Source organism: Sturnira hondurensis, unplaced genomic scaffold (assembly GCF_014824575.4).
Source record: "Sturnira hondurensis isolate 20B ecotype Veracruz unplaced genomic scaffold, ASM1482457v3 Scaffold0009178, whole genome shotgun sequence".
NCBI classification, from domain to species: Eukaryota; Metazoa; Chordata; class Mammalia; order Chiroptera; family Phyllostomidae; genus Sturnira; species Sturnira hondurensis.
In genome coordinates, this window is record NW_028081809.1 from 2,999,302 (window position 1) to 3,021,935 (window position 22,634).

Genomic DNA, 22,634 nt, shown 5'->3' on the forward strand with positions numbered 1-22,634 from the left:
CTATGTGCTAATATTTTGTTGATAATTTTAGCATCTGTGTTCATCAAAGATATTGGCCTATAATTTTCTTTGTTTGTATTGTCTTTGTCTGATTTTGGAATTAGGATAATGTTGGGCTCATAAAATGAGCTTGGGAGCCTTCCCTCCTCTTAATTTTTTGAAATAGTGTAGAAAGGAGAGGTGTTAGTTGTTGTTCTCAGAATGTTTGTTAAAATTCACCTGTGAAGCCATCTGGTCCAGGGCCTTTGTTTGTTGGGAATCTTTTGATTATTGCTTCAATTTCACTAGGTGTAATTTATCTATTCAGATTCTCTGATTCTTCCTGATTCAGTGTTGGAAGATTGTATGTTTCTAGGAATTTATCCATTTCATCCAGATTATCCAGTTTGTCAACATTAGCTGCTCATAATGTTTTCTTACAATCCATTGTATTTCTTTGCTGTTAGTTGTTACGTTTCGTCTTTCATTTGATTTTATTTTTGGGGGTCTTCTTATTTTTTTTCTCGGTGACTCTGGTTAGAAGTTTGTTAATTTTGTTTATCTTTTCAAAGAAACAGCTCTTCATTTCATTGAAATTTTGTACTGTTTTGTAGGCTTTATTTTGTTTATTTCTCTTTGATCTTACTATTTTCTTCTTTTGATTCACTTTGGGCTTTACTGTTCTTTTTTGAGTTCTTTTAAGTGTAAAGTTAGATCATTCATTTGAATTTTTTCTTGTGAGATAAGTCTGCATTGCTATGAATTTCTCTCTTGCAACTGCTTTTGCTGTGTCCTAAAGATTTTGGGTTGTTGTGTTCTCATTTTCACTTGTTCTAAGGTATCTTTTGATTTTTTCCTTGACTTCATTATTAAGCCAGTCATTGTTTTTTTTTAATTGAATTTCTTCAGGTGGACTTGATTTATCCATTTATTATGTAGTATCATGTTATTTAGCCTCCTTTGTATGTTTTCAGTTTTTCTCCTTGTGACTGATTTCCAGTTTCATAGCTTTATTGTAATAGAAGATGCTTGAAATGATTTCAATGTTCTTTAACTTATTGAGACTTGTTTTGTTTCTTAACAGGTATTTGATCCTAGAAAACATTCTATGTACACTTGAAAAGGATGTATGTTCTGTTGCTTTTGGGTAAAAATGCTCTGAAGATACCAGTTAACTGCACCTGATTTAGAGTGTCATTTAAAGCTGCCGTGACTTTGATGGTATTCAGTCTCCAACATCTATCCAGTGATGTTAATGGAGTGTTAAAATCCCCTACTATGACTGCATTAGTGTCACTGTCTTCTTTTATGTCCATCAAAGTTTGCTTTATATATTTAGGAGCTACTGTTTTGGCTGTTAAATGCTTACAAGGGTTATATCCTTTTGTTTGATTGATTTCTTTATCATTATTAGAGACGTTCTTTGTCTCTTACCATAGCCTTTGTTTTAAAGTCTATTTTGTCAGATGTAAGTATTGCTACCTTAGCTCTTTCTTTATTTTCTTTTGCATGAAATATCTTTTTCCGCTTCTTTCTTTTTAAAAAAAGATCTTATTTATTTATCTTTAGAGGGGAAGGGAAGGAGATAGGGAGAGGAATATCCATCTATGGTTGACTCTCATGCATCTCCTGCCAGGAACTGGCCTGCAACCTAGGCATGTGCCCTGACAGAGAATTGAACCAAGATGCTTTGGTTCACAGGCCCGCACTTAATCCACTGAGCTACACCAGGCAGGGCTCTTTTTCCCATTTATTTACTTTTAGTCAGTGTGTATATTTAGTCAGTGTGTATATTCTAAGGTAGGTCTCTTGTAGACCACATATATATGGGTCCTCTTTTCTTATCCAATCAGCTACCCAGTGTTTTTTTGTTTGGAACATTTAAGCCATTTATATTTAAAGTGATTATTGATAGGTATGTATTTATTTCCATTTTATTATTTTAACTGTGTTCTGCTGTTTCTCCTCCCACTCCTCCCTCTACTTCCTATAGCAGTCCTTTTAACATTTTTTTGTAATACTGATTTAGTGGTAATGGACTCTTTAGCTTTTTCTTGTTTTGGAAGCTTTTTATTTCTCCTTTATTTTTAAATGATAGCTTTGCTGGGTGGAGGTCCTTGTTTTCATTTCAGAAACATACTAGAAAATGGAATCCAATAACATATAAAATGAATTGTATACCATGATCAAGTTGACTTATTCCAGGAGTGCAGAGTTGGTTCAATACTTGAAAATCAATTAATGAAATACATCAATACAATAAGGAAGAACACCAATGGTCATTTCAATAGATGCAGAGAAATCATTTGACTAAATTCAGCACCATTTTATGATTTTAAAAATATATAAACTGGGAATAGAAGAGAACTTAACCTGATGTAAAGCATCTTCAAGAAACCTATAACTAATATCATACTTAATGGGAACAAAGTAAATGCTTTTTCTGTTTCTTGTCAATAACAAGACAAAAATGCCCTCCTCATGTCTTCTAGTCAACACTGTACTAAAGGTTCTAGCCTGAGAAATAAGACAAGAAAAAGAAATAAAAGGCACCCACATGAGTAGAAGTAAGACTATCTCTATTTACAAATGTATGATCTTGGTTATAGAAAAATTTTTAGTGTACTAAAAAAGTATTAAAAAGTAAATATCAGGCTTGCAGAATACAAGATCAATCAATATGCAATAATCAGTTATATTTCTGTATTAGCAATGAACAGTCTGAAAATGAAAATAAAGCAAATCCATCAAATGGAATTATACAAGAGATAGCATTAGAAGAGGATAAAATACTTACAAATAACTTTAACAAAAGACGTGTAAAACTTGTACTTTACAAAACCAAGGATCATTCGTAAAAGAAATTAAAGAAGACCTAAATAAATGGAAAGATATCCCATATTCATTGATCAGAAGACTTAAAGTGTTAAAATGGCAGCACCACCCCAAATTGATTTACAAATTCAATACAATGTCTATCAGAATCTCATCACTTCTTTGTAGAAATTGACAAGATAAAATAAAGTTAATATTGAAGTGCAAGTGACTTAGAATATTCAAAGCAATCTTGAAAAAGAAGAACAAAGTCAGAGGACCAAAGCTTTCCAATTTCAAAACTCACTACAAAACTATGCTAGTGAGTAATCAAGACAGTAGAGTACTAACATAAGAAAAGACATATAGGTCAATGGAATGAACAGAATTGGGAGTCCAGAACTCATATTTGCAGATAAATTATTTTCAAAAATTGGTGCCAATACAATTTAATGGGTAAAGAACATTTTTTTTCAATAAACAGTATTGGGGCAACTGAACATGTACATGAAACAGAATGAATTTGAATTCCTGTCACATACCACATGCAGATATTAGCTTAAATAAATTATAGGCCTGTATGTAAGAGCTAAAATTATAATTCTGAAGAAGAAAACATACAAGTAAATTTTTGTGACTTTGGGTAGTGTAATGCTTTTGTAGATACATATAGAAAGCGTAAGCAACAAAAAAATAAATAAGGACTTCATCAAAATAAAGAAAAAACTTTCATACTGCAAATGATATCATAAAAATAGTTAAAAAGGCATTGCACAGAGTGGAAGAAAACATTTTTAAATTATATATTCTAAAAGAGAATTGTGTCCAGGATATGTATAAAGAACTCATAACTTAATGTTAACCTAAATGAAAAAAAGCAAAATATCTCAACACATTTCTTTTTTCTTAAGGAGGTGAACCCAAATTTCCACTTTTATTTTGTTGTTTTTTTCCATGCTATCATGAATTATATCAAGTCCCCTGGCAAGATAAAGTTTAGAGTCTCACTTGGTACAACTGGATTACTTACTTGTACTCATTCTATCTTATGTAAATTATCTTTTTATGGCCTGAAATTAAGTTGAGATCTTTAAATATTTTTCTGAGAAAATTTCCCATAGTTTTATGTGGAGGGGATGGGGGGAGAGATTGTGGTTGTAGAGCTGTCACAAATTGGTATAAAATGATAAAAAGAAAAATCATCAAAAATGTTATTTTCAAGTTTTTCAAAATTTCTGTGGAAAAATTTATACATTAAGTAAAGGCATGTTGATGAATATGACATATTTCACATAATCATATTTTCAGTTGCTTCATCAAAAACCTGGAAGCATGTGTGGCATGTTTTCAGTAATCACAATAAAATCTTCCTGTGGTCATCTCCCATCATGAACACTCATTGTGCACCAGTGCCTGACCAGGTCCCCAGCACCAAAGTGAAACTTGGAGTGAAGCAATCATTCAGTACTTCTAGCTTCAGGCATGGTTTTGACCCTAGTAGATGCTAATAAATGTTTATTGGTGATGATGTCTTATAAAGATGCCAGTTTTTGCTATGAATTGCCCAGATTACCTTTTGGAATTGTTAATGTTCTATAAATAGATGAAGGTTTCATTCTGATTATTTAACCCTGACATGTATTTCTATCTTGAATAAGTGTTCCAAATTGCCGTGGAATACCAACTTTTGAAATGATAGCATATTGATGAATTATGAAAAATGACCCTCAAAATTCATTCTAAATTATTTCTAAGGAAGGGGAAATGGCTTATTTTAGGCCATTGGCAACCTCTTTGGCTCTGGATGAGACATTTTTTATGGAAGATACATAAGTGGCCGATAAGCATATGAAAAGATGCTCAACATATTAACCATCAGAAAAATTCAAATCAAAACTATACCATTTCATAAGCACTGGGATGGCTACAATAAAAAAAAACACAAAACAATAACAAATGTTGTCAAAATGTAGAGATTTTGGAACCCTCATACATTGCCAGTAGAAATGTGGGGTAGACCACTGTAGAAAACATTTTGGCATTTCTTTAAAATGTTAAAAATAGAATTAACATAAAACCCAGAAATTCTGCTCTTACTTATTGAAGAGGAATGAAAACATAGGCCCATGCAAAAATTTGTACACAAACGTCCTAAGCAGCATTATATGTAATAGCCAGGAAGTATAAATAACTGAAATATCCCTACATCTATGCAAGGAAATTTTACTTGGCAGTAAAAGTAATGAAGTACTGATACTGACTAAAACATGGATGACTCATGAAAACATTAGGCTAAGTGAAGGAAGCCAGTCACAATAGACCACACACATATTATATTATTCCATTTATTTGAAATGTCCAGGATAAGGCAGATCATTGTAATAGAAGGTAGATTAGGTATTAGGTATTATTTTGGTCTACTTCTGGGGTGGTAGGCAGAAGGGGTGTGGGGAGACTGCTGATGAGTACTGGGTTTTGTTTTAGGATTATAAAAATTTCTAACACTGGATTTTGAGATTGTGTTATGATTGTACATTTCTTTTAATAGGCTAAAAGTTGAAGTACCTTTTAAATGGGAAAGCTATATAATATGTGAATTATATTCCAATAAAGCTGTTATCAAAAATACTGATGCCCTATTTTGTATTCCTGCCATCAAAGTGTATGAAACAAATACCCATTTTTAAAATGTTTTATTTTTTATTTTAATTGTTGTTCAAATACAATTTTCTGTCTTTTACTCCCATCCTACCCCCCGCCTCATTTCCACTCTCACTAGTTTTGGTCCATGTGTCTTTCATACTTGTTCCTGTAAACCCTTCCCCTGAAATTCCCTCTCCTCTCTCCTCTGTACACTGTCAGCCTGTTCTCTATTTCAGTGTCTTTAGTAATATTTTACTTGTTTGATTGTTTTGTTGTTTAGGTTCCTGTTAAAGGTGAGATCATGTGGTATTTGTCTTTCACCACCTGGCTTATTTCACTTAGCATAATGCTTTACAGTTCCATCCATGCTGTTGCAAAGGATAGGAGCTCCTCCTTTCTTTCGGCTGCATAGAATACCATTGTGTAAATGTATCATAGTTTTTTGGTCCATTCATTTACTGAAGGGCATCTAGGTTACTTCCAGCACTTGGCTATTGTAAATTGTGCTGCTATGAACATTGGAGTGCATAGGTTCTTTTGGTGTTTCAGGGTTCTTAGGATATAATCCTAGCAGTGGAATTGCCGGGTCAAAGGCAAATCCATTTTTAGTTTTCTGAGAAAATTTCATAGTGTTTTCCATAGTGATTGTACCATTATACAATCCCACCAACAATGCACTAGGGTTCCCTTTCCTCTACAACCTCTCCAGCATGACATGATAGTGTATATAGAAAATCCTATAGACTCCATCCAAAAACTGCTCAACCTAGTAAATGAATTTGGCAAAACAGCAGGATACAAGGTCAATATCCAGAAATCAAAGGCGTTTTTGTATGCCAACAATAAAATAGCAGAAGCAGAAATCAAGAAAAAAATTCCATTCGATATAGCAAAAAGAAAAATAAAATGCCTAGGAATAAACCTGACCAAAGAGGTAAAAGACCTGTATGCAGAAAACTACACAACACTGAAGAAAGAAATTTAACATCGTTGAAATGTCCATACTACCCAAAGTAACTTACGGATTAAATGCAATAACTGTTAAAGTACCAATGGCATGTTTCAAGTCATAGAACAAACACTTCAAAAATTTATATGGAACCATAAACAACCATGAATAGCTACTTCAATTTTGAAAAAGGAGAACAAAGTAGGAGGAGTCACAATACTTGATGCCAAACTGTATTACAAGGCCACAGTAATCAAAACAGCCTAGTACTGGTGTAAAAATAGACACATGGACCAGTGGAACAGAACAGAGAGCCCAGAAATAAACCCAAGTCTCTTAGGGCAATTAGTATTCAACAAAGGGGACAGCAACATAAAATTAAGTAAAGATAGCCTCTTCAATAAATGGTGTTGGTAGAACTGGACAGCTATGTGCAAAAAAATGAAACTTGAGCACCAACTTACATCATACACAAAAAGAAATTCAAGGTGGATAAAAGACTTAAATATAAGCTGTAACACCATTAACGTCCTAGAGGATAACATAGGCAGGAAAACCTCAGATATTTCACGCAGCAATATTTTTACTGATACGTTTCCTAGAGCAAGGGACATAAAGGAAAGAATAAACAGATAGGATCTCGTCAAAATAAAAAGCTTCTGCATGTTTAAAGAAAACAGTATTAAAATAAAAAGAGAACCAACTATATGGGAAAATGTATTTGCCAACGATACCTCAGACAAGGGTTTAATCTCCAAAATATACAAGGAACTCATACGACTCCACTCAGAGAAGACGAGCAACCCAATTGAAAAATGGGCAAAGGGTTTGAACAGACACTTCTCCAAGGAGGACATACAGAGGATCCAGAGACACATGAAAAGATGCTCAATATCTCTAGCTATCAGAGATGCAAATTAAAACCACAATGAGATACCACTTTACATCGGTCAGAATGGCCACCATAAACAAACTATTATGCATTTTATTTTTTAATATATATTTTATTGATTATACCATTACAGTTGTTCTGTTCCCCCCCTTCATTCCCCTCCACCCGCACACTCCCTTCCCCACCATTCTCCCCCCTTAGTTTATAACCACGTGTCTCAAGTTCTTTAGATTCTATATTTCCCCCACTATTCTTGCCCTCCCCCCTATCTATTTACTACCTACTGTCTATGCTATTTTCTGTACCTTCTCCCCCCTTCTCCTCCCACTCCCCTGTTGCTAACTCTCCATGTGTTCTTCATTTCTATGGTTCCACTCCTGATCTAGCTGTCCTCAGGTTTGCTTTTGTTTTAGGTGTGGTTGTTAATAACTGAGTTTGCTGTCCTTTCACTGTTCATATTTTTATCTTCTTTTTCTTATAAAAGTCCCTTTAACATTTCATATAATAAGGGCTTGGTGATGATGAACTCCTTGAACTTGACCTTATCTGAGAAGCACTTTATCTGTCCTTCCATTCTAAATGAAAGTTTTGCTGGATAAAGCAATCTTGGCTGTAGGTCTTTGGATTTCATGACTTGGAATATTTCTTTCCAGCCCCTTCTTGCCTGGAAGGTCTCTTTTGAGAAATCCACTGACAGTCTGATGGGTACTCCTTTGTAGGTGACTGTCCCCTTATCTCTTGCTGCTTCTAGGATTCTCTCCTTCATTTTAATGTTGGCTAATGTAATTATGATGTGCCTTGGTGTGTTCCTTCTTGGGTCCAACTTGTTTGGGACTCTCTGAGCTTCCTGGACTTCCTGGAAGTCTATTTCCTTTGCCAGACTGGGGAAGTTCTCCTTTATTATTTGTTCAAATAAGTTTTCCACTCGTGGCTGTTTCTTTCCCCCTTCTGGTACCCCTAATCCGGATGTTGGAATGTTTAAAGATGTCCTGGAGGTTCCTAAGCCTCTCCTCATTTTTTTGATTCTCACTTCTTCATTCCTTTCTGGTGGGATGTTTTGTTCTTCCTTCTTGTCCATTGCATTGATTTGAGTCCCAGTTTTCTTTCCATCACTATTGGTTTCCTGTGCATCTCCCTTCATTTCAATTAGTTTAGCCTTCATATGTTCCTCTAATGTGTGACTATAATCAACCTGTCAGCATCCTGATGACCAGTGTTTTGAACTGTGCATCTGAGAGGCTGGCAATCTCTTGGTTGCTTAGAGTTATTGGCTCTGGGGCTTTGAGTTCTTCTTGAGCCATCTTTTGGCCTGTTCGTACGTGTTACGTATCAGGAGCAGAGCCCTAGGTGTTCACCAGAGCAGGGCAACTCAGTCCCTGGGTTGTGATGCTGTATGTGGGAGCGGGGTCAAAGAGGAGCAATGGTGGTCCCTGCTGCTTCCCACCGCTGCCGCCACAGGTGTCGCAGCTGCCACCATCACTGGGGCCTGCATGTTTCATCCCACTGCACACAAGTGTGCCACTGCCATCAGCCCTCCACCACTGGGTTCGCCCCCTGGGGCCTGCGTGGTCCGTCTCACTGTGCACAAATGTGCGACCACGGTCAGTCTGCTCCACACCCTGACTGGATCTGGGCTGCCTGCGCACCTAGGTCTGGGGATCTTTCCTGCCTGACCCTGTTCCACTGCTGGCTCTGCCCCTCTTACGGTCCCGGTTGAACGGTTTGTTGTTGTCGGACTTCCATATAATTCAATTTTCTGTTCTTTGGCTGTGTCTTTGTTCTCCAAACCTTTGTTGTATTCAAACTTAGTTGTGGGAGAAGGCACAGTGTTTCTACCTATGCCTCCATCTTGGCGGAAGTCCCTATTATGCATTTTAATGTTAACAAAAACAGACTGAGAAAACTTCCAACTTGTTAAACTAGAACAGTCATTCAACTGGAAGAGATTTTGATCCCCAGTGGGCATTTACCAAAGTCTGGAGACATTTTTATCACTTCTGGGGTGGGGGAATATTACTGGCCTCTAGTAGGTAGAGGCCAGGGATGCTGCTAAGTATATTATAAAGGATAGGGTAGTTCCCTCCATCAAATAGTTATCCAACCAAAAATGTCAATGTTTTCTTTTTTTTTTTACATTTTCTATTGTGTCCTTTATTTTTTAAGTATATTTTATTGATTATGCTACTATATTTGTGCCATTTCCCCCCCCTTTGTTTTCTTCTTCCCTGCATCCCCCTCCTACCAGCAGTGTTTCAGGGTTCTTAGGATATAATCCCCTTAGTTCATATCCATGGGTCATACATATGAGCTCTTTGGCTTCTACATTTCCTCTCCTACTCAAACCCCCTCTTGTCTGTTTTGTTACCTACCAATTATGTTTTTTATTCCCTGTACCTTTTCCCCTATTCCCTTCCCTCCCCCTCTTCCTTGCCACTGATGAACCTCCATGTGATCTCCATTTCTGTGATTCTGTTCCTGTTCTAGTTGTTTGCTTAGTTAATTTTTGTTTTGTTAGGTTCAGTTGATATTTGTGGGTTTGTTGTCATTTTACCATTCATGTTTTTTATCTTTTTTTCTTGGATAAGTCCCTTTAACATTTCATATAATAAGGGCTTAGTGATGATGAACTCCTTTAACTTGACCTTAGCTGGAAGCACTTGATCTGCCCTTCCATTCTAAGTGATAGCTTTGCTGGATAGAGTAATTTTGGATGTATATCCTTGCCTTTCATGACTTGGAATACTTTCCAGCCTCTTCTTGCCTGTAAGGTTTGTTTTGAGAAGTCAGCTGATAGTCTTATGGGAAGTTTTTTGTAGGTAACTGTCTCCTTTTCTCTTGCTGCTTTTAAGATTCTCTCCTTATTTTTAAATCTTGGGTAATGTGATGATTATGTGCCTTGATGGGTACCTCCTTGGGTCCAATTTCTCTGGGATTCTTTGAGAATCCTGGACTTCATGGAAATCTATTTCATTTGCCAGATTGGGGAAGTTCTCCTTCATTATTTGTTCAAATAAGTTTTCGATTTCTTGCTCTTCCTCTTCTCCTTCTGCCACCCCTATCATTCAGATGTTTGAACATTTAAAGTTGTCCCAAAGGTTCCTAAGCTTCTCCTCATTTTTTTTATTCTTATTTCTTCATTCTGTTCTGGTTGATTGTCTGTTTCTTCCCTTTGTTCCAAATCATTGATTTGAGCCTCAGTTTCCTTCCCTTCACTGTTGGTTCCCTGTATATTTCTCTTTATTTCACTTTGCTTAGCTTTCACTTCTTCCTTTATTTTGCTACCATACTCTGTCATGTCTGAACATACTAATGACCACTGTTTTGAACTTTGCTTCTGATAGGTTTGCTATCTCCTTGTCGCTTAGTTTTTTTCCTGGAGCTTTGATCTTTTCTTTCATTTGGGTAATTTTTCTTTTTTTTTTAGATTTTATTTACTTATCTTTAGAGGGGAAGGGAAGAAGAGAGGGAGAGAAATATCAATGTGTGGTTGCCTCTTGTGCGTCCCCTGCTGAGAACTGGCCTGCAACCTAGGCATGTGCCCTGACTGGGAATCAAACTGCAATCGTGTGGTTCACAGGCCTGCACTCAATCCACTGAACTATACCAGCCAGGGCTTGGGTCATTTTTCTTTATCTGGGTATATCTGTTATACTGTAAGGGATGGAGCCTTAGGTATTTGCCAGGGTGGGACTATCTACATGGCTGCATTGTGGAACTGTGTGTGGAGAGGGGACAGAGAGGAAGCAATGCTGCTTGATCATCTCTTGCCCACTTTCAGTCACTTCCCTGGCTACCCACAAGCAAATTGGGCCCTTCTGGTGCTGATTTCCATGCACATGGGTTGGTGTGCATTCTAGGGCCCCATGGGTCTCTCCAATGAACTCTCCTGTGAGGCTGGGAGTTTCTCCCACCACTGCAGCTTCCATAGGTTTTTACAGCTAAGTTTAGAAGCTTTATTTTCCTAGCACTGGAGTCATGAGTTTGTGCTGTCTACCTGGCTCCCTAGTTGTTCCTCCCAGCTTTTCTGTATGTAAATGTGGGATCCCCTGTCCACTTTACCCACCCAGTCCATCTCCTTGCTGTGCATCCTCTTCACTTCAGCTGCCCATCTCTGCCCCACCTACCAGTCCGGATGAAAGAGTCTTGTTTAACTCCTTGGTTGTCAGACTACCATACAGTTGGATTTTCTGGCAGTTCTTATTTTTGTTTTTGTTTTTTTTAAATTTGTTGTTGTCCTTCTTTTGGTTCGGCAAGGAAGCAAAGCATATTCTGTCCATGCCTCCATATTGGCCAGAAGTCCAAAAGGTCAATGTTTTCAAGGTTAAGACACTCTGGGCTAGACATTGTATCTTGTTTTTTTTAATATGTTTTTGATTATTCATAAGGGTACATTGTTATATGTTTACTAATTAATTATACTTTGTAACTTTTTTCACGTTTCTCATGAATTTACATGAATTCTTTGTATTAATAAGATATTAACTCTTTATTTCATACTGTTTGTTTCCTTCCAACTGTATTCTTATAAATTTTAAGTTTATATTGACTATCAATATGTTTTTGTATTGTCAGACATAATATGTTAATTATATCTAGTTTAGCAGGTCTTCCCTATCTGTTTACCCATCCTCCAATAATTTGGTTTTTATTTAAATTCTTTTTTTCTTAAAGTTTTATCTCTTCACATTTATCTTTTTATTTTTTCACATTTACCTTTTTAAAATGCATACATAGTATGTATTGTGACATAATTTTATGAATAATTTTTCTAAATAGTAATGTCTGGTTTTCTTCCTTTTGAAGAGACATTTGGCTTACTAAGTGTATCCTAGGTTCAAGATAACCTTCAAAAAATGGAGCTTTCCAAGGATTTATGCAAGAGAGGGAATGTGTAATGACTCTTTATCTTCCTTAACAATGGAGTGCAATGTAGTTAGGTGTTTATAATTTGCCTAATTCGTTACAAAGCAGTAGTCACAGATATCATCATATCCATCTTGCAGAAATATGTTAAGAAATATTAAAGCTGGTATTGGAAATTGCAGTTCAGGATTAATAACTCATTACTTATTGATGAATTTTTTTGATGTAATCAAAGGGTTGGGGAAAGTAATACTGTGTGTGTGTATTTGGTAAAAAGGACAATGTTTCTAATCAAGGAATTAAAAGGGGTTGTTAATTTATAACATAATACAGAAATTTAATGAGTCTCTGATGATCTATTGGTAAAGTGAATGAATGGGAATAAGTATAGCTATCTTCCTCTTGTACAGATGGAGAATGAGTTAGATTCTGCTCGTTCTGAAATAGAACTCCTCAGGAGTCAGATGACAAATGAGAGAATCTCCATGCAGAATCTAGAAGCTCTGCTGGTGGCCAATCGAGACAAAGAATATCAGTCTCAGATAGCACTTCAAGAAAAAGAATCTGAAATTCAGCTTCTGAAAGAACACCTTTGTTTGGCAGAAAATAAAATGTGAGTTGGTTAGCAATATAATAAAGTCACATTTCTTGAATTTTTGGTACTGTATAAGGCAGTTGAATTTTAAAGCTGGAATTTATATAATTTAAACATCCATAATGTGCCATCAATTAAACTGAAGACCAGAAATATTGTAATTTGCCTAAGATTTAGTATTTATTTCTATTATCTGTTTAGCTAAATTGATTTAAATTTAAGTTTAACTATCTCTGTTGATTGTTTCCAGTAGAGCTTTGGATATCTAGGATGTCTGATCTAAAACATTGCCCTTAGGAAATATTATAACCACATTAGAAAAAACACTTCTGAAACCAGAATAATTTTTATATTTATGTACCCATGTGGTATTGCTACCTAATCTTTCCATTTGTCACACAGTATTTCCTTGTGTAGCTATAATTGTACACACTAGGCACCTGGAAGAACTCCTGCATCCACAGAATACTAAAGACTTCTCTTAGGGCATTGACTTTTGCTGCTGCTTCTTTTATTTATTTATTTTAATTTATTAATTCATTATATTTATTTATTTAATTTTTATTGGATTTATTGGGGTAACACTGGTCAATAAAATTATACAGGCTTCAGGTGCACATTTCTACAACACATTGTCTTTACTCAGTACTGTGCATTCACCCTCCCCAAGTCAAGCCTCTGTTATCCCCATTTCTCTCTCTATACCCTCCTCCACCACCTCATACTCCCACTCCCTGCTGCAGTCACCACCCTGCTGTTCATGTCCATGAGGGCTGCTTCTTTTAGAATTCCTAGCACCATTAGCAGCTTATTACATGACCTTAGCTGGAAGATTATATAGAAAGGCCCGCCCAAATAGTGAATGTTCTATTATTAGCTTGGTTGCCTCTCACACACACAAAAAATTGACCTTAGCCTCTGTTCTTATCTGTCTCAACTATAACACTTTTCATCCAGCCTCAACTCTGCCCCTTCTTTGAGCTTGGGACCTGGAAAGGATAGGAATCATGATCTCAGGAATCAGCCACTCTTAGGAACCCCTTACTAAGCAAAGTCTGCAAAGCCAAAGCCAATTTCTTCAGAAACTTTTTTTCAGGTTATGTCAGCTGTCAACTGAGTCATTCTTTATAGTCACCACAACTGGGCTTTTGTGACACCTTTAACCAGTTCTGCAAGATCACTTTCTCAAGCTGGTAGGTGGAAATCTGCCTTAGTGAAGAATAACAAAACTCCCACCTTAAAGGGTACATTCTGTTTTAGACTGGCTAATAAGAACTATCACCTAGAACTTGTAAACATGATAAACTTTTGTGTTCTTAGTCTCTAAGTTTAGATTTCAGCAGCCTATAATGCAGTCCTGGAAACCTACAAAGAAAATAGAATGTTCTGTACAAGCAGCATTAATCTCAATCATTATCTTCCTTACGATAGTATGCATTGCTACAGGGTTTTTGTGGCATTATTTAGCCCTAAAGAAGATCCTGTTAAATTGAGGAGCGTGTGTACAGGTATATCAGATTTAATTGTAAGTATATGTAAAGCACTTGCTTGATTTAATATATATAATAGACTGTATTAATCATGGTGCTAGTGCATTTGAGTTTTGATTATTTGGTTACACTATTACTTTGAATATGATACTTCAAAGTTCTTTTATAAAAATAATTTACAGTAAATATATAATATATACAGACAGTAAATAATATTACTTCATGTAAACACACAGAAAATGACACAGAGAAGGTTTAAGTAATTGAATGTGACCAGCACATCTTAAGCTTTTCAAGTAGGCTACTTTGTACATTTACTACCTCTAAAATTGGCAAATACATCCATAAAAATCAGAATTTGGATGGAGTCCAGCTAAGAAAACATTGCCAACATGGTTCAGTGTACCCCAGGCATATTTTAAGTTTAATCAACTGTCACTCTCATATTCTTTTACACAGGGCCATCCAGAGTAGAGATGTAGCCCAGTTCAGGAATGTGGTAACACAACTGGAAGCTGATTTAGACATTACCAAAAGACAACTGGGGACAGAGCGCTTTGAAAGGTAGGTTGGTCTCGATGCAGTATTTAGCCTGGGAAGCATTGTTTCTTAGACTGCAAAAGATTTTGATTATTCATGATGGTTAAGTTTTAAAGTAGGAATTGAATTTTGGTTTTACCACAGTGTCAATAATGTCACTGGTTATAAAGTTTAAAAATGTCTCTTTTAAACTGTGTTACTAATTTAGGGAGAGAGCTGTGCAAGAACTTCGCCGCCAGAATTACTCAAGTAATGCTTATCATTTGAGCTCTACAATAAAGCCAAATACAAAATGTCATTCTCCAGAACGTGGTCACCATCGATCTCCCGACCGAGGTCTAGATCGATCACTAGAAGAGTGAGTGTTTTAAGGGTCCTCCTATGGGACTATGTAGCAATATATACAGTGAATATTTGAGGGTGTAAGGAAATTCAGTGACAGTCATTAACAGTGCTATTCAAACATGATTGGATATATAGATATGTTCACATAAAGCTTTTTGGTAATTAGTTTTATATAAATATTCTAAATGAAAAATCTATTTTATCTGTTTACATAAATTGTTGAAACCTAATTTTTTATTTCTACATCATTTTTAAGTTTAATTAATAAATTATTTAAATTTAATAAATAGAATTATTTAGATTAATCTAAAATTATTTAGATTAATAAAATATTGCTTAATTTTTATAGCACCAAAAATATCTATGCTCTAGGAAAGCTAATTTTTCAGAGGCTACATTTTAGATATATTCCTATATGTTACAAATTTAATAAAAATATTTTTTAATTTTTCTTTGGAAATAATTTCAAACTTACAAGAAGTAGCAAATATAAAAATAAAGTAATACAAAGGACATCTTTATACCTTTTACCTATACTCACTTTGTGAAAATTTTACCCCATTTGCTTTTTATGTGTTTCTGGCACAATACCTGTGCTGTCTCACATGCTCATACTCTTACACAAGCTCCCTCTCTACATTTTTACAAAATAGTCAGTAATTCCAGTTCCAAACCATCCTTGTGAATTCCTTCCTTGTCACTTTCTTTCCATTCTGTATTTGTATGTCCTTTCTTCTACAGTGGGAATACTGACGCAGTATCAACACATGTACCCAACATCAGCATAGTTACTAATTTGTTCAATCCCAGAATGCCTCAAAAATGTTTCAAAATTTCTCATCTATGTCACTACAATAAGCAGACCAACTTTTTAAAGAGGTTCAGGATTGGTTTGCAACTTTCCTTCCTATCCCCATATAAAGACTGCCCTTAGGCCCAAGTCTGTGGGTATATAATGAAATATTGTGTTCATAAATTATGAGGACTATTTTCTCTTTCTCTGTGGCTATTGTATATATATATTTGAAATAATGTTTGATATTTTTTCAGTGTGCTTTCATTTTTCATTTTTTCCATTCCTACTTTTTTCCTTGATTTAATTTAATTGCTCAGTATGTAAATTAATATGCTTTCAAAAGTCAGAATTCTACAAAAGTAATACTCATATTGTCACTGTTTCTTGTACACTTTCTATCCCACCACTCCACTGAAAAGAGCTGTATTTGTGTTTTGGTTTCATTTCATTATTTTTGTAATATATTTTATTGATTATGCTATTACAGTTGTCTAATTATTTTCTCCCCTTAATCCCCCTTCTCCCTGCACTCCCCTCCTACTAGCAATTCCCATAATTCCTGTAGTTCATGTCCATGTGTCATACATATAAGTTCTTTGGTTTCTCCATTTCCCATACTATTCTTAACCTCTCCCTGTCTATTTTCTACCTACCATTTATGCTTCTAATACCCTGTACTTTTTTCCCCCATTTCCCCCCTCCCCCTCCCCACTGATAACCCTCCATGTGATCTCCATTTCTGTGATTCTGTTCCTGTTCTAGTTGTTTGCTTAGTTTGTTTTGGTTTTTTTTTTTTTTTTTAGGTTTGGTTGTTAATAGCTGTGAATTTGTTGTCATTTTACCATTCATATTTTTATCTTCTTTTTTTCTTAGATAAGTCCCTTTAACATTTCATATAATAAGAGCTTGGTGTTAATGAACTCCTTGAACTTGACCTTATCTGGAAGCACTTTGTCTGTCCTTCCATTCTAAATGATAGCTTCACTGGATAGAGTAATCTTGGATATATGTCCTTGCCTTTCATGACTTAGCATACTTTCCAGCTTTTTCTTGCCTGTAAGGTTTGTTTTGAGAAATCTGCATCTGCCAGCCTCCACCTTGCCACAAGTCCTTGCTATTCCACCTGGCTGCCTGTCTCCACCCCTCCTACCAGTCTGAATGAGTATTTCTTTTTTAACTCCTTGGTTGTCAGACTTCCATAAAGTTCATTTTTATGGCAGTCCTGGGGTGTTTTTTTTTTTTTTTTTTTTGGTTTTTAAATTTGTTGTTGTCCTTCTTTTGGTTGTGGGAGGAGGCACAGTGTGTCTACCTATGCCTCCATCTTGGTCGGAAGTCTTATTTTCTGTTCTTAAATGAGTTCTTTTGGTTGTATGAGGAGGAGAAGCATATTTACTTAGGCCTCCATCTTGGGCAAAAGTCTTCTAGGAACATTTTTAAAATCTGTTATTAGTATGTTTTTGTTTCTTCTTGTTTCCTATAAATTTTATGTAGGTGTTTTGTGGTTTTATTTGTTGCATGGATATTCTGAACTGTCATACCTTTATTGTGGAATGTGCTTCTTTTATGAAATCTCCCTTTTTAACACATTTAATTTTTGGAGATGGTGGGGGTGTGCAATGTCTATCATGATAGTTTAAACTCCTTTTTCTTTATTGTTTTCATTTGCTTGGTAAACTCTTCATCTTTTGCTTTTTTTAATCACTTCAATTTAAGTATCCTCATGTATAGTATGGATTTGAGTTCTATTTTTTGAGCCCTTTGAAATTATTTTCTGAAATAATAGGTAAATTAAGCTCTTTCCAATTATTGAGATGACTATTAAATTTGGTCTCAACTTTGTCATATTATCGATGATGATAATTGTGTGTATTACATGACATTTACTGTATTTCTTTCTCAATATGTTTATTCTTCTTTGACTTTGAACATTTCTTTTGATATTCAGGAAGGTGTGTGTTTTATTATAGCCATTAGCTTTCTATTAATACTTCCAGTGGTGCCCTTAATCCTTTTTTCCTTTTATTGAATTTATTGGAATCACATTGGTTAATAAAATTATATAGGTTTCAGGTGTACAATTTTATAATACATCATCTGTATGTTGTTTTGTGTGTTCACCACCCCACGTCAAGTCTCCTTCCATCACCACATCTCCTTCTCATCCCCCCACGCCTTCTTATACATTTTTAACCCCCTTTCTCTCCTGTAATAACCATATTATTATCTATGTCTATGAGGGTTTTTTTTTCTGGCTTAATCACTTCACTTTTTTCATCCAACCTGATAACTCCCTTCCCCTCTGACAGCTGTCAGTCTGTTACTGATCTATGACTCTGTTTCCATTTTGTTAGTTTATTTTGTTCATTAGATTCCACATATGTACTTGTCCTCCTCTTACTGGCTTATTTCACTTAGCATAATGCTCTCCAGATCTATCCATATTGTCATGAAGGGTAGTAGCTTTCCATTGTATAAATTTACTACAGTAAACAGTTCCAGTAGTTTCTGGGGAAATCTTTAGGGTTCTCTATAAACAGTATCATGTCATCTGCAAAGAGTGACAGTTTTACTTTTTCCTTTCTAATTTTGGTGCTTTTAATTTTTTTTCTTGTCTAATTGCTGTGTCTAGGACTTCCATGACACACCATGTTGAATAAGAGTGGTGAAAGTGAACATCCCTTCTTGTTCCTGATCTTAAGGAAAACACTTGTAGTTTTTGTCCATTCAGTATGATGTTGGCTGTGGATGTGTCATATATAACCTTTATTATGTTGAGGTTTTTCCCTCTATTCCCACTTTGCTGAGAGTGTTTATCCTAAATGGGTGCTGGATTTTATCAAATGCTTTTTGTGTATCTATTCATATGATCATGTGATTTTTATCTTTCACTTTTTTAATGTGGTATATCATGTTTATTGATGTGGACATTATAACAACCCTGCACCCCCTGAATAATCCCCACTTGATCATGGTATATAATCTTTTTAATTTATGGCTAGATTTGGTTTGATAATATTATATTGAGGATTTTAGCATAAGTTAATCATTCTTTGCAATGTCTGCATCTGGTTTAGGATTTAGAATAATGCTGGCCTTATAATATGAGCTTAGCATTCTTCCCTCTTCTGGAATTTTTTGGAATATTTTGAGAAGGATAGTTGTTAATTCTTTGAATGGTAAAATTTCACCTGTGAAGCCATGTTGTCCAGGGCATTTTTTTGTTGGAAGTTTTTTGATGAGTGCTTCAATTTTACTAGTTGTAATCCCACTATTCAGATTCTCTGATTCTTCCTGATTCAGTTTTGGAAGATAGTGTATTTTTAGGAATTTATCCATTTCATCCAGATTGTCCAATGTATTGGCATATACTTATTCATAATATTTACTTACAATCCTTTATGTATTTCTTTGGTGTTGGTTGTTATTTCTCTTTCACTTCTGGTTTTATTTACTTGGGTCCTTTCTCTTTTTTTTTTCTTGATGAGTTTGGTTAAAGGTTTTTCAATCTTGTTTGTCATTGATCTTTTGTATTGTTTTTTTTTCTTTGTTTTTTTGGACTTTATTTCTGCTCTGATCTTTATCCCTTTTCACTTTGGGCTTTATTTGTGTCCTTTTTTCAAGTTCTTTTAAATGTGAAGTTAGATTATTTGAGTTTTTTCTTGTTTCTTGTTATAGGCCTGGAATGCTGTGAATTTCCCTCTTAGGACTGCTTCACTGTGTTTCATTGATTTTGGGTTGTTTCATTTTCATTTTCATTGCTTCAAGATATCTTATGAGTTCTTCCTTGATTTCATTGTTGACCCATTCATTGTTTAGTAACATTTTATTAGCCTCCATGTCTTTGTGTGTTTTTCAGTTTTCTTCTTGTGATTGATTTTTAGTTGTATAGCATTATGGTCAGAAAAGATGCTTGATATGATTTTAATATTCTTAAATTTATTGAGTTGTTTTTGTATCCTAACATGTGTTCTATCCTAGAAAATGTTCCATGTGTCCTTGAAAAGAATGTATATTCTGGTGCTTTCAGGTGAAATGCTCTGAAAATATCAATTAAATCTATTGGTCTAGTGCATCATTTAAGGCCACAATTTCCTTGTTGATTTTTTTGTCTGGAAGATCTATCCATTGATGTCAATGGGGTATTAAAATATACTACTCTGACTGTATTACTGCCTATCTCTCCCTTGATGTCCCTCAGTTATTTTATATATTTAGGTCCTCTTATGTTGGGTGTATAAATGTTTGAAAAGGTTATATTCTTTTGTTGGATTGATCCCTTTATCACTGCATATTGTCCTTCTTTGTCTCTTATTAAAAAGTCTCTTTAGTCAGATGTAAGTATTGCTACCCCCAGCTTTTTTCCCTTTCTATTTGCATGAAATATCTTTTTCTATCCCTTTGATTTTTGTCCATGTGTATCTTTTTTTCTGAGGTAGTGTTTTATAGACACCATATATTTATATATGCCTTGTTTTCTTATCCATTCAACTATCATATGTCTTTCAATTGGAACATTTAACCAATTTACATTTAAAGTGATTATTGACAGTTGCAAATTTATTGTCATTTTATTCTTTACAACTATGTTCTTCTGTTTTGCTGTTCTTCCTCCTCCCCCTTCTCCTTCCCTTCTCCTCCTCCTCCTTCTTCAGACCCTTTAACATTTCTTGTAATACTGGTTTAGTTGTAATTAACTCTTTTAGCCTTTTCTTGTCTTGGGAGATCTTTATTTCTTTTGAATTTTAAATGATAGCCTTGTTGTGTAAAGTAATCTTAGGTGGAGGCCCTTGCTTTTCATCACTTCGAATATTTCATGCCAATCTCTTCTTGCCAAAAACATTTCTGTTGAGAAATGAGCCGACAGTCTTCTGTGAACTCCCTTGTGGTAACTGTCTTTTTCTTGCTGCTTTTAAGATTCTTTGTCTTTAACTTTTGCCATTTTAATTACAGGGTGTCTTGGTTTGGGCCCCTATGGGTTCTTCTTATTTGGGACTTTCTGTGTTATTGAACCTGTGTGTCTTTTTCCTTCATCAGTTTAGGAAATTTTTCAACCATTATTTCTCTAAAAAGGTTTTGATCCCTTGCCCTCTCTCTTCTCTGGTAACCCTATGATGTGGATATGTTGTTATGCTTCATGCTGTCCCAAATGTCCCTTTAAGTATCCTCATTTTTTTAAATTCTTTTTTCTTGTTGCTGCTCTGATTGGGTGTTTTCTGCTACCTTTTCTTTCAAATCACTGAATGAATCCTCTGCTTCATCCAACTTTTTTTATGGTTTCTATATCTAGTTTGTTCTTGTTATCTCTTTTTTGAAGTTCTCACTAAATTCTTTGAACAGTCTTGAGTCTAGGGACAGGTCAGCAAAAGGCACAAGGTACCCAGAGATCTGCCTCCACCTACCTCAACCTGCTGGCTGCCTGTTAGGCTCAGTAACCAAAAGAGCTGCTGGCAGTACTCAAGTTGCATGAGGTCGCTTCTCCGTGAGTCACCAGGTAGGGGTGAGTGGTATTAACCAGACTGATACAGCCTCAGACTCCTCATGCTGGTGCTGGGGATGAGGCCACTCAGTAAAAGTCCCGAGTCATACCATGTCTAGCTTTTCCCATCCCTCAGGTGCCCACAGACCTTTGTAATGGGGTGGGGTCTCAGGGAATCATCTGGGTGAGGCCAACAGAGTTTATCAGGCCCAAACAGACCAAGATTTAGCTATTTGAAGGGAGGGCTGTGCACCGGTTGGACATGCAAGGGGAAAATGGTCACTGTCCTTCTGCTACACAACTCAGTCTGTCCCAGATTCTGCCCAGACCTTCTTGGCAGGACAGGGCTGCCAGGAGCCCAGATGGCAGGATTAGCATACTTCCCATGAGGGAAGGTGCCACTCAGATCCATGGGATAGTGTGTGGAATGGCCCTGCCTTGAAGCCACACAGCTCAGTCATTGTGACATACCCCAAGTCTGATGGGAACACTACACCACAGCTCTGGAAGCTGACTTCTTAGCAGAGCAGCAGCTCGACAGGATGGGGCAACAGGGAATCCAGATATGGGGGCTATTGCATTTCTCCTGCTGATGCCATAAGGAGGGAAGTGCTCCACCCGAGAAAGATGCTATTTGTGATATGTGAAAGGGACTCAGCATGGCGGTCCTTCTGTCTGTTTCTTCAGCTCTCTCCCTAGTCTCTTTTTGCAGGATTCTAGTCTGCTCTGCCCTCCCTCTGCCAGAGCACAGGGTGAGTGGCTGTGAATCAGATTTTGTGTGTTGGTCCTATAAGAGGGCACCTGGATCTGTCACAGACTCCTGTCTCTCCCTGGAGGATAGAACCCTACTGATTTTCACAGCTAGATGTTATTGTGGGCTCCTCTTCTTGGCTCTGGTGCCTGGGCTAGATACCCTGGGTTTGAGACCCCATACTCCTCAGAGGGAACCTTTGCAGGTGAGGTATCCATCCAGAATCTCAGCTACTGTCTGTGAAAGTGGGGCCAGCCCTTTTCATGTCTCTGCCTTTCTTAACCATTCTCAGTGTGGCTTCTCCTGTAAATCCTTGGTTATAAGACTTCTGTTCAGCTAGTCTTTCATTGGTTATTCAGGTTGATTGTTCTATATTTTAGTTGTAATTCCAGCTTGGTCTGGGGAGGTGAGTGTATTTTTCACCTATTCCACTGCTGTCTCGGATCTCCTCACTTAACTTTTGCTGTTAGTTTTAAATGGTATTCTTTGATGGCCACCTAT

General features: G+C 36.1%; 1 protein-coding gene across 3 annotated transcripts in view; it reads left to right on the forward strand.

Annotated features, from left to right (window-relative positions):
* TSGA10 (testis specific 10) overlaps positions 1 to 22,634 on the forward strand; it is a 173,685-nt gene that overhangs the window by 108,960 nt on the left and 42,091 nt on the right. For all 3 annotated transcript variants that reach the window (XM_037056798.1, XM_037056797.1, XM_037056799.1), the window contains 3 exons: positions 12,551 to 12,753; positions 14,685 to 14,789; positions 14,974 to 15,123. In XM_037056798.1, the coding sequence (XP_036912693.1) occupies positions 12,551 to 12,753; positions 14,685 to 14,789; positions 14,974 to 15,123 (458 nt within the window). The remainder of the gene's footprint in view (positions 1 to 12,550; positions 12,754 to 14,684; positions 14,790 to 14,973; positions 15,124 to 22,634) is intronic.